The sequence below is a fragment of the Gadus macrocephalus genome, chromosome 13 (assembly GCF_031168955.1).
Source record: "Gadus macrocephalus chromosome 13, ASM3116895v1".
NCBI classification, from domain to species: Eukaryota; Metazoa; Chordata; class Actinopteri; order Gadiformes; family Gadidae; genus Gadus; species Gadus macrocephalus.
Genome location: NC_082394.1, coordinates 18,189,178 through 18,204,796, shown reverse-complemented (window position 1 = coordinate 18,204,796; position 15,619 = coordinate 18,189,178). Strand labels below are relative to the sequence as shown.

The following is a 15,619-nucleotide window of genomic DNA, read 5'->3' as shown; positions in this document are numbered from 1 at the left end:
TAAGTTGTGCTAAATTTAATTGCAGTTAAATTGTTATGTATACCTATCCCCAAGGGCGCTTATCGAAGCATTCATATGATTAGACTAACAATCATGCTTGTGTTATGCCGATTTACACTGTTACACTGCACAAAAAAACCGACAATACCATGAATTTGGGCTATAACTGGACAATCCTTTGTTATAAAAAAACATGACCACACCAATCTACAAATTAAGTTAATCTTTTATTTTAAAACAATATAATTGAATGCACTTAAATTCTCCATTCCTCATTTTGAATAATTTGGGAAGTAGACATAGACCAGAACACATCATTTTGGTCAATTTAGACATATTCTCAACAACAAACTCTGTTGCGATTAACAAAGGTATCGTAGCATGGACATGCAGTGTGTATAATAAACATAAAATGGAAATGGAATAATAATTAACATGGCACATAGTCTTTTGTATGTTCACTTATTTTATGAGAGCACTTTCTTATTATTCATAGTCATATTTCTATTGTACATTTGTCGGTGTAGAATTATCATAAATATTGACTAAAAGCTCATCCAAAAGTCCTTAATTGTAGTTCTTCATCAAGATGTTGATGTGAAAGTGCATTTTTTGGTGTGTAACATTATAACACCATGTTTTCCTCTTCGATTGTAATACTGTCAGCGGCAGTTGGAGATTTCAGACCAGATTCACACAAAAAACAAGTTTGGAGAAAAATTCACATATTTAAAAAAGAAAAGGAGACGTGTACTTACTTGAAGTAGAAAATCGTATCAAATCTCTGTTAACCTTGCTCGGTCACCAATGCTCAATGAAATAAAATGAGTAAAAAACTAAACAAAACGCACCAAAAAAAGGCAAATACTTTAATCTGCATTCAAATAAGAAACATTTATATCTAACTTCCACTTGAGTTTAAAATGTAGACGACATACATTTCGTACTGCCTTTATTAAATCAGGCTGGCATTTGTCTTCACGTCTTCACATATTTTTGTCACTGTGCACAATATTATCATTCAATAAGGCAACTCCCATTCGACTGCACCACTGACCAGCACTGTGTGCATGTCTGTTTACCATAGGAGTAATAACCCACTCAACGACAAGAAGCAGTCCTGAGGCTTACATAGCCATTTAAAAATGAGTGTCAGGAATTGGGCCCAATACACAGCGAGAACACAAGAGAGAGTTATTCAGAGGTCAAATGCCTGAGACTCTCCCTTTTTCTGAGAACTTCTGGCGTTAAAATCCCCAGGAAAGATATGGTCCTTTACGGTGTAAGAAATGTAGAGAGTGTAAGTTAAATGCCAGGCGGGATGGGGCCGCTCTCTCCATGGGTAGCGGGTGGCTCCATCACAGTCGGTCAGTGATGCGGTCGCACATGGCGGACCACTTTCAGCTCGTACACTTTCCTCATGGTCTTCTCCACCTGCTTGAGGAACACCTGCGGTATGCGACCACACAGGGTGTTGACCGTGTCCAGAAACTTGGTCTGGATGGGGTAGAACAGAGACTGGAAGAGGTTGTCCTCCAATGGAAACTGTAGAAAGGAAGAGCAGGACGTAGAGGGTGAGAGAGAGAGTAAATAAATAATGAAACACAGCCGTGGATGTTAGTTGAGTTGTGGTGCAGAAGCTGGGGTTTCCTTGATGTGGCAAAAATAATCAAATGTTATTGGCAACAGAAGGAAGACGGATGGGTTAATTCAGAAATGACTACTGCACTCGTCCTTAAGAAGCTTAATCTCAGGGAAGTAGAAGTAGCGTTGACCACTGCCAGGAAATGAACCCAACATTATAATTCCAAGCCAAAATATTAAATATGCGGGGGAAATGAAACCCGGAGATGAAAGACAAACAGAATAATAAAAACAATATGCCGTGTTGGGTTACTCAAGGATAACTCTAGTGTTTGGCATGGTTTGGGAATGGTGAAATACATTTGGTAAACGTTTCCATGTTCTGTGCAAACTATTCAGTGGTTTTATACTCTTTAGGATGTCTTTAGTAGTAGAATACACAAATATTATTGTTTTTACAAAAGGGAATGCAGTGTTCTTTTTCACATCTTGCACCACCCATGGTCAGTGTGGATGTACTCACAGACAGCATCCTATTGTCCACCAAAAATAACATGTTATGTTTTTTGTGAATGCAATATTTTACCAAATGTTTTCCATTATCCGTCCCGTTTCTCCCGTTCACGGGGACTCATTGTTCCTGAAAATCCAAACAACTATGCCTTGTCTCACTTACATCCCGTATTGCGTCGTAAATCACTTTGAAGGCTGGCTGTTTGTCGTCGTGGTACACTCCGCGGTTGCCATGCAGAATGGAGACCCCCTCCTCCTCAGCCTCCTTACAGTTGCTCCCGTACATGCAGTGGTCTGGCCTGTAGTTCCAGAGGCAGGGGAAGGTGAAGAGACACTCTAAGAAAGAGAGTGAGGGATAGAGTAACAGAATGAGAGTGAGAGAGAGATGTTTAAACATCACCCATCATCACATACAAATTAAGTCCCAAGAAGATTTAGTCGATACATTACATAAATGTGTAAATGTAAATGTAAATGTACATTTATTTGTAAAGCACATTAAAAAACGACAACAGTTGACCAAAGTGCTAAAAAATCAAAAAACAAAGCAAAACTAATGTCAGTAAAACAAGTAACAATCATACATTGGAGGCGACGATAATAACAGTAACAATAGTAATAATAATAATGACAGTAATAACAACGATAATGTTATGTATGCAATAAATATATTAAGAATTAAAACAGAGCTGGACTACAAATCGTCACACATGACCAAAGAGTTTGGAGGCAGCACTATCCCCACCTCTATTTTAACCAAAAACATTGACTCAGAAAAGAGGAATGTACTGACTACTGAAATTTATCAATGTTCTACCCTGAAATACATTAAGACATTGAAAGTAGGTGGGCAATAAGTCCCTGGAATCGATGTGTAGGCATTGATTAGTATTCCAATATGTCGTTTACTGTTTTTGCAAAACGTTTCATAACCAGTTATAGCACCATAACTGGTTATGAAACCCACACGCGCGCGCGTGCGTGCGTGCGTGTGTGTGTGTGTGTGAAAAAGAGGGATCGCAAGAGTTTGAAAGAGCGAGATATAGGGCAAGAGGGCAGGAGGTAGGTAAGGGAAGGCAGAAAGAGATGGAAAAAAAGGGCAAGAAAGAGGGAGGCGGACAGACAGACAGCTATCGAGGGAGTCTTCCACAGCAACAAGCTGCAAACAGCCGCCCACCTGGGTTGTAGTGGAAGATGATGTTGAGGAGATCCTGATCTCCCCAGGTGATGTGGTTCTTGTACTTCTGGTAGAGAGGGTGAAGGAGGTCCTCCCAGGAGAGGCCATCAGGGATCATGCTATTCTGAAATAAGACACAAGGTACTTTATGAACCCTAGTTGGGAATGCCAACAAGGATCACTCTTAAAGGCACCCAGTGCAACTTTCGAGGCTTAAAAATAAACATTCAATTTCTAGTCTTTTTTACACGTAGTAAGTTTCAATAACTCCATACCATTACATACCGACATTTAAGCAGCAAAGATGAGACGTCGTTGTGTGGTGAGAACTGATACAAAATCGATAACAACAACAATGCCGCCATTTTCTTTATTTTTTGTAACCTACAATAAATAAAGCAGGCTTCCAGTCAATGGAAAAATGGCTTCTCCCCACCGGCGATTGTTGTTGTTTACGATTTTCTATCAGTTCTCACCGCACAACGACGTCTCATCTTTGCTCCTTGAATGTCGATATGTAATGGTATGGAGTTATTGAAACTTACTACGTGTAAAAAAGACTAGAAATTGAATGTTTATTTTTCATTGAATGTTTACATAAAGTTGCACTGGGTGCCTTTAATAGGCTCTGTGCACTACAACCCGGAAGTCAACTGACGGTGTCGGCATTCTAGTTTCCGGTCTACTTACTGACCCAGTCCATAGCGTGAACATGTCTGGCTTTTCTAGATGTCTCCAAGACCTACCGACAATAAATGTTAACGATGTTCACCGCATTGTTGGTGCTAGTTCCCTTGCCCCTACAAGCAAGCGGGAAAAAGGATTTAAGCTCTATATTTCGAGTTATTTGCGTAACTTTGAGGGTAGGTGACAGACTACCGGCTTTTTAGTGAACATTTGTTAGCGACAACATTTTTTTTCTGTATTTAAAACACTTAACTGTCCGTTGTTGTACTAACTGTACCAACGTGTGTCCATTTTTTAGTGTCTAGCAAAGATAAGGGAACATCGGAGGTGATTATCAGAGCATTGTGCCACAGGTCCATGATGAAATCAGAGAAGCCTCACAGCTTGAGTGTATGTTAAAGCTAGCGATAAACCAACCGTTATAAACCAACCGTTATACGCCTGTTTCTTTTATAACAGTGTCCGTGGGGGGATTTAGCTGAGGTCATATGTTTAATCAAATAATTAATACAAACATGTATAATTAAAAAAACAGCACAAATGTACACACAAGCGCACTTTCCTCGTCAGCCACCACAACACGCAGAAAGCTCCAGCCGAGAGCGCCCACCGCGGCCCCAACACAGTGCAGGCACGCGAGCCGCACACAGACACAAACACACCAGCTTCACATTGCCTCAAACTCCACAAATGTCTTTTGTATAGCACTGTAGTGCTCACGGTCAACACACACTGTACTCATGGTCTAAGACCATCGGAACGGGTAGCTCAGGCTCTTCGGGGTCGGAGCAAGGCTCGGGACTCGCCGGTCTCTCTCTTCGCTCCCACACACCAGCCCGTGTTACCGGCTGGAAGCTGAGCACAACGGTACACAGCAGTGTTGGTTTGATCCGCCTTCATTCCGTTGAATCTTGTGAAGTCTTCTAACATTAAATTTCCGTTGTTTGGTTGGGTTTTCCATCTTTTTACTATTTATAGTTGCCGTGGTAACTGATACGGGAAGTAGACCGGAAACTAGTATGCCGACACCCGGCGACACCGGAAGTTCGCTTCTAGAGTTGTGCACAGAGCCTATTCTCTCCTCCTTTCTCTCGGCTCTCTGTTGTCCTCTGTCTCTCTCTACCCTTGTCCCTCTTTCTCTACCCTTCCAGAACCCTCTCTCTCCCTATCCAACCACTTCTCTCTATACCTCTATCCATCCATTCCTTCCTTTCCCTCCAGAGCTGCTTTACTTTTGACACCCGGGGGTTTGTATAAGAGAATATAAGAGAGTGAGAGTGAGTGAGAGTTTCCATTTCTGCTCCCAAGTTGCAGTTTACTGCCTGAGGTAATGGCAAGCCGCCAATACCTCCTCTGCGCTGGGATGTAAGCGTGGCATGGCAATCACACCGCCTCAATCAAAGGCTGCTGAGAGTTCTCTTCTCAGTCCCTTTGAAAAGAGTCAGGCTCCAAGCCAAGCTTAAACAAGCCAAGCTTAAACTCAAAATAAAACATCTATGGCTAGCCTTGAGGGACAAAAATAAACCGTTTGCTTTAGCTTAAATTATAATTAGTGTGTATTTTAAGATGGCTTTTAATAAACTGATACATATATTTTTTTAGAACATCTCAACTCAACTACTTTAGCTTCACCAATGTTTTAATAATAGTGTGTTTGACTATTACCATTACGATGGACTATTTAGCAATTCAGCAAGCCTTTTTATCTTAAGAGACTTTCAGTAAGCACGAGCAGGTGGGGACATTAACACACTAACACATCTGAGACAAACAACAGATGTGTGTGAAAAGCTGACTGAACGGAAGGAGTACTTACTTTGAACATTGTGCTGCGGATCCTGGTGAGGTTCATCAGCATGACCCCAGAGTTGACCCCTGTGACGCCATAGAACGGGTGGCGTGCAAAGCGGCTGTACCAGCCTATCTTGGGCACCTCGTGCTCAGGGGCCATGGCCGCCAGCTGGGTGCTGTTGAACTCCTTCAGGAAGGCCCAGATGTCGTCCATGGGTCTGAGGAACAGCACGTCTGTGTCCACATAGAGCAGTGAGTCCACCTCCTTGAGGATTACCTAGGGGGCAGAGAAGTCCAGAGGTTAGGGCCAGAGCTGTAGTCAAGACCACTTTTGTCGAGTCCAAGACCAGGGCTTGTCAAGCCGGAGTCAAGACCGAGTCCAATCAAAGCAGAGTCTAAGGGCGCACTCACACTAGGCCATCTGTACCGTTAGTCCGTTTGACACCTAGTGCGGCCCTAAAGTCTAGATCGTTTGGCTGATGTGAGCACGCCAACCGTACTCAAGTACAGTTCAATTCCGTGGCCTGAGCATACTTCGGAGAGGTGTGCTCAGGCCACGGTACAGATGCTAATGAGCCGACACGCGCACACGCACGGATACGCAACCTGAGCTGGATGACGTATGGTCCATGCGACCCTTTCCCATTAAACAATAATCATGGCGGCAAGCGGTTCACGAGTGTGTTCACGTTGGTGCGATAGCGAAGTTGAGTGTTTGATCAGAAATCCCCCGTTCTTGGTTCACTGGAGAAGGCGGGGTTATGCACGGAGTCTGGACTTCTTTAGAATAATTTGCATACCCCCCAATGTTTTTAATTTTTATGAATGAAGACACCCGCATGCCACAATAAGTTCACGTCTGAGTGTAGGCTACAAACGCAATCAACTATTTTAATACAACAAAAGTACAAAGACTGCAACATATTCTTTATTTTGCTGACCACTTGTTTTTTATCCCGACAAAAAACTAGTAAGGACAGTTCCTCTGCGTCTCTCTCATAGATCGCACCATCTTACAACGTCTTGTTTGATACGACTGCATCACCTTCTCTCACATGATCAGCAACTCGCGGATCTCACTTTCTCTCCAGTTAGAACTGCTCATGATCATATGCTGTGTTGTCTCTGTGGAGAAAGCGCAGCAACACCTCTACCCAAGCACCCCCACACACCTGGAGCCGCGGAGCCGTCGCATTTAAAACAGAATGAAACCCAATAATCCGCCAATGTGTGCAGGGTCCGGGCGGGTAAATTTGGGTTGTCGCTCAAGCAGGCAATTTACCTCGGGGAGTGTAAATGCGTGGACCGTGGCGCGAAAAAGGCGTGCATAAAACGTCATATTTGGCAGTCTATAAAACGCTCAGTGAGAGAGTAGAACGGCTCCAAATAAGCAACAAATTCCGTAAAGTGCCAGTTGTGTTCTCTGTGTTGTTCTGCTAAGCAGCGGACACTTGGCGATGATGTATTATGATGTGATGATGACGTATGTATGCCAGTTGGGATCATTTTGCACTATTATTTGGGATGATCAAAAAGCAAGTGCAGTGTAACCACAGTGTAGTATCAAATTAGTTGATCATATCGTTTACTTTAAGTATAGCCTCTTAACTTAAAAGTCACATAAAGCTGAAGTGAATGAAAACAATGAGCAGCCTGTATATCATGCATCGCAGGTAGAGCACGCAGACGTGGAGTAGTAAATATGAAAGACCAAGCAAACGTTAATTGAATTGACAGTGGTTGATGAATGAAGTCTTTTCTTCAGATTAGAACAACAACAAGGTACATTCAAAATCTTTGATTAAACGTAACGAAACACTCAGTGTGTGTGATGTGCATACCGCAGCAGTATGTGTGAATTTTCCTTGAATCAACGGAAAAATGTGAATTGATTAGTGATGTCTTCAGGAAGTCAATTACATGGTGACTTAGCGGGTTCAGAAAGCAGGAAAAAAAAAGACAAGAAATCAATGGCTCCAGCGAGGCCCATCCTTAATCAAATAACATTATTTGTCACCGTAGCCTGCTTATTTGTTCCAATATAGACATTCAATTATCAATTTGAAAAAGGACATAACTTCAATGAATTGGCTGTTCAAACAATCATGGTGCTGAATGCCGGCAGTAACCGGTCTATGTGGACTTTCTTTCCGCATTCAGTTTGCCCCTACCCAGCTAGCGTTAAGAGCTAAGATGGCCGCTCGTTGAAGAAGGCTGGATGTGTGTCAGTGGGTCTGCCTTACCGGTAGAAAGAGCCTTTGAGCAGCACAGGGCTTGAACAGCTTCTTCCACTCTTCTTGGTTGCCAACGGAGAAGGTGATTGGGTAGATCTGGTGCTGGAACTTGGCTGCGATGGACCTAGGCCACTGGCCCAGCTGAAAAACACAAGTATTGTCAGATGGGGAAAGCTTGTAGGCTGGTGGGCTCAGACAGACCTGTGGAATCACAGGTTCAAAAGGTTCAATCTATGGTCCAGCTGTGTCCCAAACATAACGGTCGTTCTGAAATGGTCATCAATTGTTCAATGCACGTCTACATGCATTCATTTTGGGAAAGAATGTCAAATTAAATGCAATTTTGAAACTTGTCAAATAAAAGATCAAACTACTATCTATTTAGAATCTTAGTAGATATTTTTCACAAGTTAAAATATAAATACTTTAATCCTCGTCCATAGAATGAATTACATTTTGAAGTCACAACGTGTATAATATCAACCAGCTCATAACTTAAAATAACCTGGGCATTTCTGTAGGCAATGATGATCTAAAGTAATTTCAATGATGTTACCAATAAAAGGGGCGCAATCAGAATGTGTTAAAACTGCTCTATAGATATACTGATGTTTTTTTTTGGGCAAAGGTATACTTCACAACATAATACATTGCATCTGTTACTACAACAACCTCTGAAGGCCAAACTTCAGACAGACAAAGTTTTAGCATTGCATAAACAGGGTTGACTAAAAGTCATCCCTGAGCAGCATGCCCAACCCCTACCCTATTAGTTCATTGTTGTTTTCCCGATTAACTATATGGCCACGAAGACCTATATGCCTTTCACAGATGCACCAAAAGTCTCTGGACAACCCAAGGGTTTTGTTAACTTCCCTCTGTAAGGGCCAACGCAGAAATCGAAAGATAGATACAAGGAACCAAAGACATTTGATGGTTTAGGACGTAGATGTGTTGTAGATAAAAAACACTGCGTCTTCCAATGCATACTTTCATGTCCTGCCTCCTTCACGCTCTACCCAGAAGCCAGCCCTAGCCTAAAGTATATACGAGTACCTCCAATACGTTTGATGAGGCTTATCTTGTTGCATGTGTGAAAGGGCAATTCCTGATAATCTCCGGACCATCTTCTCCAGAGTTCATCCAGAGTTCATGTGTGAAAGGCCTACTGCTGGTTCAGGTTTGGTGGATGGAATTGGCAAGTTTGGTCACTGACACGCTTTTCAGGAATATCAAAGAGCCCCTTTTGCAGCTGTGTTTACATAACCCCTCCACACACACACACACACACACACACACACACACACACACACACACACACACACACACACACACACACACACACACACACACACACACACACACACACACACACACACACACACACACACACACACACACACCAGGGTGTTGACTGGAAATTACCCTTCCACTTGGATTTCTCTTGCAAAGTACTCGTCTCTAGTGTTCCTGTGAAAACTACAACCAACAGTGCATAGGCTGGCACACACAAATGCACAGACTTTTAGTTTTTAAAAGATTCACATTATGATTAAACAGAGGTAAAAGGCTAGCCATTAATAGATCAACAGGACCATTTCCCTCTCATCCTGATTTTCTCGGTCTATGAAGAGCTCTCCACAAGCACACACATAGTAAACACACATTTAAAGAATCACGTTGCGATGAACCAGCCTTAAAAGCCAGACTGCTAACAATATAATCAGCCATTAAAAAAACATGCGGCGAGTGCTGCTGTGAAGGTGACTCCCGAGGAAGGAAGCGAACAGAACGTGCTGCCTTACGCTCCTGATAAAAAAAGGTTCAAACGCCTGAACGGCATGAAGAGTGACTCGAGACAAGCGCAAGCGAATCCCCTGTGATCTTGATGTTGTTCGTTGCCCAGCAGGGGAGGACGGATTGGTAGCAGGTAGGACAGTTTAACGTGTTCCAGCTCAGAGCCCTGCCGAGAGACTTCCTGGGCTCGGAAGCATCTCGCCGCACACCCCCTGTGGGGTCGCGGTGGTGGATGACATCAAGCTGCTGGGATTCACATCTGCTGATTGATGAGACTGGACACAGTGTTTCTCTGCCAGACAACTCAACCCCCCGCCAGCCCCTTTTAAGACGGATAAAACACTTCCAGAATATGTAAACAAGTCCTGGCGTCTCAGCATGACCCTCGGCGAGGTACTCACCCCTTTCTCAAAGTGGGCAGCCAGGGGATCCTCCGCGAAGATGTGGAACTTGATCTTCTTGACGCTGAAAAGCAGAGCCGATTTGACCATGATGAGGGTCTCCTCGAGCCGGTTCCCACAGGCCACCACTGCCAGGTGCATGACCTCCTCCGCAGGGGCCCGCCGCGACCCCGGCCGCCCGCCATTCGTCTTTAGTCTACTGAAGAAAAAAGATTGATGAACGACAATAGAATCTCTCAGAGCTGATGAGCACATCTTGCTTCAAACTGTCAATCAGCCATCGTCGACGGGGTCGCCTTTGAAGAAGGGCCCCGTCTCTTGCGGAACGTGCCGCGGTACTGACAGCTCCTTAATGGGTTTATGAGGGCTAAGCAGCTGAAACGTGAGGACGGGCTGCCTCTGAGGCATTCCAGACGTGGCACATCACCACAGTCTTGACAAACATATGTGACGCACCCCCCCCAAGTAATTCCTACAAAGACCCCACTCTCTGCCTGTAATGTTCCCCAAACAGCCTTCCCCCACCCCCCTCACTCACAAAACTCTTTGCTGCATTACCCACAGGCTTCAAGGCCTTGTTCTCCCAAAAGGAGACAGTTCAAAATGAAGCTTTTAAGAAACAAAACTAGTTCATTTGACAGATATTGGGCAGCAGCACAAAGCACTGAGTCACCACCATGGAGGGCAGCTCATTGGAACACAATTAGCTAGTCCTTTGTGTACATTACTTCAAATAAACACTACCATTGGCGATGGACCCATATGGCTGACGTAATTATAAATAGATGTAAAGATCCCCCAAAAAAAGGAACAAAACCATTAGTTCATGAACAGATATTTAAAGAACAAGACCGGATCAACACATTCCCCGGGCAAAAAGCGAATAAAAAATGTCCACTCATACGAACAAAAGACAGAAAGATAGAGAACAAAGAAGAAGAAGGGGAGGGTAAAGTTGGACAGGTGGCCCCTGGGGCGTCTCCCAGATGCACCGCGTGGTGTTCTGCACGGCTGGGGGACGGTAATGAGACACTGATTAGGATGAATGAGAAGGTGCCCAGAACTGCAGTACAAAACCCAAGGCCCATTCAAGGTCGCCAACTGCCACCCTCCCCCTCCGCCCCGTCACCCCCCCCCCACACACACACACACACACACACACACTCACAGTCCCCCTCCCTTCGTCTCCCGCTTGCGCCGAGAGGCATCCTCTTCTTTCAATTGGTAACATGCAACGGAACGTTGTGTTTCTATTGGCTACTAAGCGCGCCATGTGCTGGGCAGATGTGGCTGTGCGTTGCGAAACTCTGCCTCATCTGGTAACGGTCAGCATCCTGGCACCAAAGATAATATCATTTATTTTCCACATTTATTTTTTTTCAAAAGGGGGATACAGAACGGGCTTTACATCATTCCGATCTAATATCCTGTTGAATCGTTCGGATCGTTCCTCGGTCTTAAGAGAGCTGGAAAAAGCGGGAGTGGGAAAGGGGGGTTTTGAAGATTAACTTGATTTAAAAGACCCTTTGAGTATGCTTGCCCTCTCCGGAGAGAGATTGTACCAAACGTTTAACTTTAATGCCTATAATATATCAGCTTCGACTGGTGATATTTGGCAGGGGGGGGGGGAGGCTCCATTACACAGAGGACACTATTCCAGGAGACGACAGAACACAGGGGGCATTTAAACCTTTACCCTGACCTTGCTACCTCCATGCCCTCCCCCTTACCCTCCCTGGGTGTAGCAAGCGAGATTAGAACCTGATCCAGCATCCACCTGTCCCTCCAAAGTGCTTCTGATAAGGCATAAAGGGGAGTCATTGATGCTATGATTCACCCATGGTTCTGGGTGTGGCTGGTGTTAAAGGAAAAGCTCAATTAAAATGAATACACTGTATAATTACAATATAAAAAATATATTCAGGCATATGTTGATAAACTAATTAAATCCTTCGTAATACAGGCCTCGACCTTCATGTTTCAAACAATGTAACAATTAATTAATTATGAGAAAATGCAAATTTCTTCATTGAAAAACAAGCAACCGGCCATGCTAATGCTAAAATATTCAAGACTATGGAATATATTTCATTCTTTACAAATATTTCTTGTTCCATGGCAGCCCGGTATCGTTTGTTGTCATCACAACTCCCCCCACTCCCTGCCCTAGCCTATCTTACCATGTACAGATATAACTGCCATCGCGCGAGGGCCAATTAAGTGACTCCGGCTACATCGATAAGACAGTCCCCGTCAGGGAGTTATGGCATCGAGTCCTACAGGGGAACATTTGTTTAAGTGCCTAATGTTACGCTAATAGAGTGAGTCGTTACCTTGAAGCCTTTCATAATTGACGCCGCTCTCACCACTGATTATGATGACTTGCAATGAATATGGATTGATAGGATAGTTAAGGGGACAGGATAGTGTAGTGGCTCCCTTCCAAAAAGGTACAGGGTTCGATTTTCCCCACCCCCTAATTCCCCACAGTGATGCTAGAGCAAGAAGCCTAACCTAGCTGCTAATCAATGACATGTATCGGAATTCAACGCGAGTGGCTTTGGATAAAAGTTTCTAAATAGTAAAAGGGATTCATAAAAACAAAAGCAGAAGTTCATTAGGGGGCTTGGTGACCACCCCACCCATTGTGCCTTTGCAGACAGGGTGTCCCTGTGGTGTGTCATTATTACACTACAACAAATTTACTTTAAAACAAAAGTTATTTTGGGGGACAGTGGCTGAAGCTTACCCTTGTATTTTTGGCCACAGGCACAGGAAATAGTGTCATGTGTCCAGAGGAAATGATAGAGCCACCACGGGGGTTTTACGCAACGTGGTTTGGTGTTAGTTGTGCTGAGCAGGAAATCAGTCTACTGCTCAGATTTATACAAACCTAGTGTAAATTCCTCGGGTCAAAAAGAAATAAGCATTCAGATGTATTCTGTGATGGTATTAATGTCTTCTCTTCCTTGATGGCTTCGCATCAAGCAATGTCTGGTAAAAAATGTCTGTTGCTTTAAAAACCAGTCGTAACAGCTGCATTACTAGTAACCATCTTTTGTTTTTTTGACACCAGCTATAAGACTCAAAATTCTTGCAGGAAAAACAAAAACAAAAACAGGGATTAGATTTCCACTCCAGTTTAATTGTATTTTAACTAGAGGAGGTTAGGTAGAGTTGTGAGGGCTGTGTTTTCCCTAATCACAGCACTTCTCCCTGTTGCGTATGCTGTGCCAAAGACCGTTACGTGTTTTCCGTGGTCACCGTTGACCCTCTCACCCCATCTCCCTTATCATTGGCGCGCACACTTGCTTGTGTGAGAAGACACTGAGGCCTGAATGGCTGGATGGCGTTTTATCTGCTCCACCAGTCTCCACAACATCCAAGAAAGAGGCTTTCGGAATAGAACCGTCCTCCCTTCCCCCCAGAACACACTTTGTGCCGTTACATTATCGTGGCATTCAGCCCAGAGGGAAACAAAGAGGCGCCAAGGAGGAGAGATGGAACTAGAAAAAGGTGGACATGTAGTATAACACAGGAATAGCCAAGTCCCATTGTCCGCATGGCTGACAGGACTTTGATGTGGTGTGACTGCCATGAGTGTAGTCTTTGCCGTTCCCATCCCTTATTGTCATCCACAAACCAATGCAAAGCTTGTCATTCACACACAAACACATCATCATGCAGGCCTAAATGAATTAACAGTAAGGTAATAAATCAATCATAAATATGAACGAGTGGATGCATTGTCAATTCCTTTTTCTTTATGAGTAGATCCATTCTTCCTAATCATCATCATTATTATTATTTATATTGCTACAATAGTTTTTGTGTATTTTAAGGTGACCCCATGTCTTCACCATCCACAAGAGATGTAGCCTACTTGATATAAACCAATCTATTTGGCTGTCCGTGGAGAACTGGCTTTGATGTGATAGTTTGCAGTCCTCCTAAGCAGAGGGGAAATGCAGCCAAGAACTTGATGAAATCAGGAATGAGCTCACCCTGACCATGAAGGGAGGGGTGGTTGAAGCCATGTTTATTTGCAAGTTGTTTTTAAATCAGCAGCTGTTCCCTTGACAGCCCTATCAGTGGCTTCCCAGTGCCCTTGAGCATTAAATACGCTACACATGCTATGCTATCAATGGCAGAGAATTGCCCCGTTGAAGAAATTGCAGAAGCAATTGCCCAGTCCTTTTGCATTAGTTTCGACTACAAAGAACCGCAGCACAGAAGGTTAACTATGGAATGATTGCCATACTTATCTGTTCAAAATGGTAACAGCATGGACATCATCTATCAGCACTGCAAATGAGGATGCGATAAAATCCTCACCTCTTTGTATTAACGTTTGCCACTCTGTTGATACTGTTTCCATTCTTTCGCTCCTTGGGTGCCTCTCCTGCAGCAACATTAAGTTCATGGTGTTTTCTGTATGTGAACTTTGATGCTACCTTATGTACAACTTCCGATGGGGCAGATGGAGAAGGGTTGTCCTCTTTAACTTCTTTCAAGAGCTGTTCGTCTGCAGAATTCCCACCGAAAAAGTACAAAAGTAGAAAAACTCCCAAACACACAGCGATTACAAATAGTTTGCAATGAATTCGCATTGTGAGACCGAGGTCAGAAAGTTAAACGAGGAAAAAAAATCTCCTCTCATGGCTACAATTCGCGAAAAACTAAACGAGTTGACATTTTAATAGCGCTCCTCGACTGCATTAGCTGCAGACGACATTGAGTAAAGATGGATTTAGCGCAACCATGAAACATTTCAAGCGGAGGAGTGGCTTGCTCACTTCCCCGTAAGTCTTATGATAGACGCGCCGTGCTTTTCTGCGCTGTATTTAAATAGAGGAAAATATATTTGACACATTTTTAGAGATACTGAGACGTTACAAGTGACTTTTTTAACGTTTTTATATCATTCTTTATTTTTACGCAAACTCACATTAACACGTTAATGTATGCGAAAGCTTTGCGTGCATACAGGAAATTCTGCAACAGGTGTGCATATGTACATAATAGCAACGATTCTAATAGTATGGGATGTATACTCTCTATACTCTTTATCCATTTAGGATAGTGTGTCTATGGTGTTCTACGCCCAGCCAAAAGGGGCTTGGATGGATCCTACATTTTCACAACCTACATGTAGACATCCTTAGTTATCTCCCTCTTTACTCACGCGAATCTGAATTCCCTGTGGATTTTGTAGATTCGATAAAAGTCAATCACTACTAAATTACACTGTTCTTAGTGTATGTGGTTTTACTTTACATTCATGTGTTCCATATGATAAAAAAAAATCTAAATTTGAATAGTGAATACATACTTATTCCACGTTTCAGGCCTTAAGCTACCAAATATAACTGGACTGATCCCTAACGTGGTTTCTATCACAATTTGCTATGTGTTATGTTCATATGTGGCCATTT

At 43.3% G+C, this 15,619-nt stretch overlaps 1 protein-coding gene across 2 annotated transcripts; it reads right to left on the bottom strand.

Moving 5' to 3' along the window:
- Positions 1–214: 214 nt before the first annotated feature.
- Positions 215–14,957, bottom strand: gxylt2 (glucoside xylosyltransferase 2). Of its 2 annotated transcripts, none has more exons than XM_060068582.1 (7): positions 14,520–14,957; positions 10,185–10,380; positions 7,996–8,127; positions 5,778–6,029; positions 3,275–3,398; positions 2,261–2,433; positions 215–1,545 (listed from the first exon to the last, which is right to left on the bottom strand). In XM_060068582.1, the coding sequence occupies exons 1-7, from the start codon at positions 14,792–14,794 to the stop codon at positions 1,369–1,371; spliced, it is 1,329 nt and encodes a 442-aa protein (XP_059924565.1). In that variant the 5' UTR covers positions 14,795–14,957; the 3' UTR covers positions 215–1,368. The 2 variants fall into 2 exon arrangements, with proteins under 2 accessions (XP_059924565.1, XP_059924563.1); XM_060068580.1 differs by having other exon boundaries at positions 10,185–10,383; positions 14,520–14,956.
- Positions 14,958–15,619: the final 662 nt, after the last annotated feature.

Excerpts from the sequence above, each read along its gene's own strand:
- gxylt2 (XM_060068580.1), bottom strand. The coding sequence starts at position 14,794 with ATGCGAATTCATTGCAAACTATTTGTAATCGCTGTGTGTTTGGGAGTT. Across the intron at positions 10,384-14,519 it reads GCAAACGTTAATACAAAGAG|TAGACTAAAGACGAATGGCG; the intron begins GTGAGGATTTTA and ends TTTTTTCTTCAG. Across the intron at positions 8,128-10,184 it reads CTGCCCACTTTGAGAAAGGG|CTGGGCCAGTGGCCTAGGTC; the intron begins GTGAGTACCTCG and ends TGTGTTTTTCAG.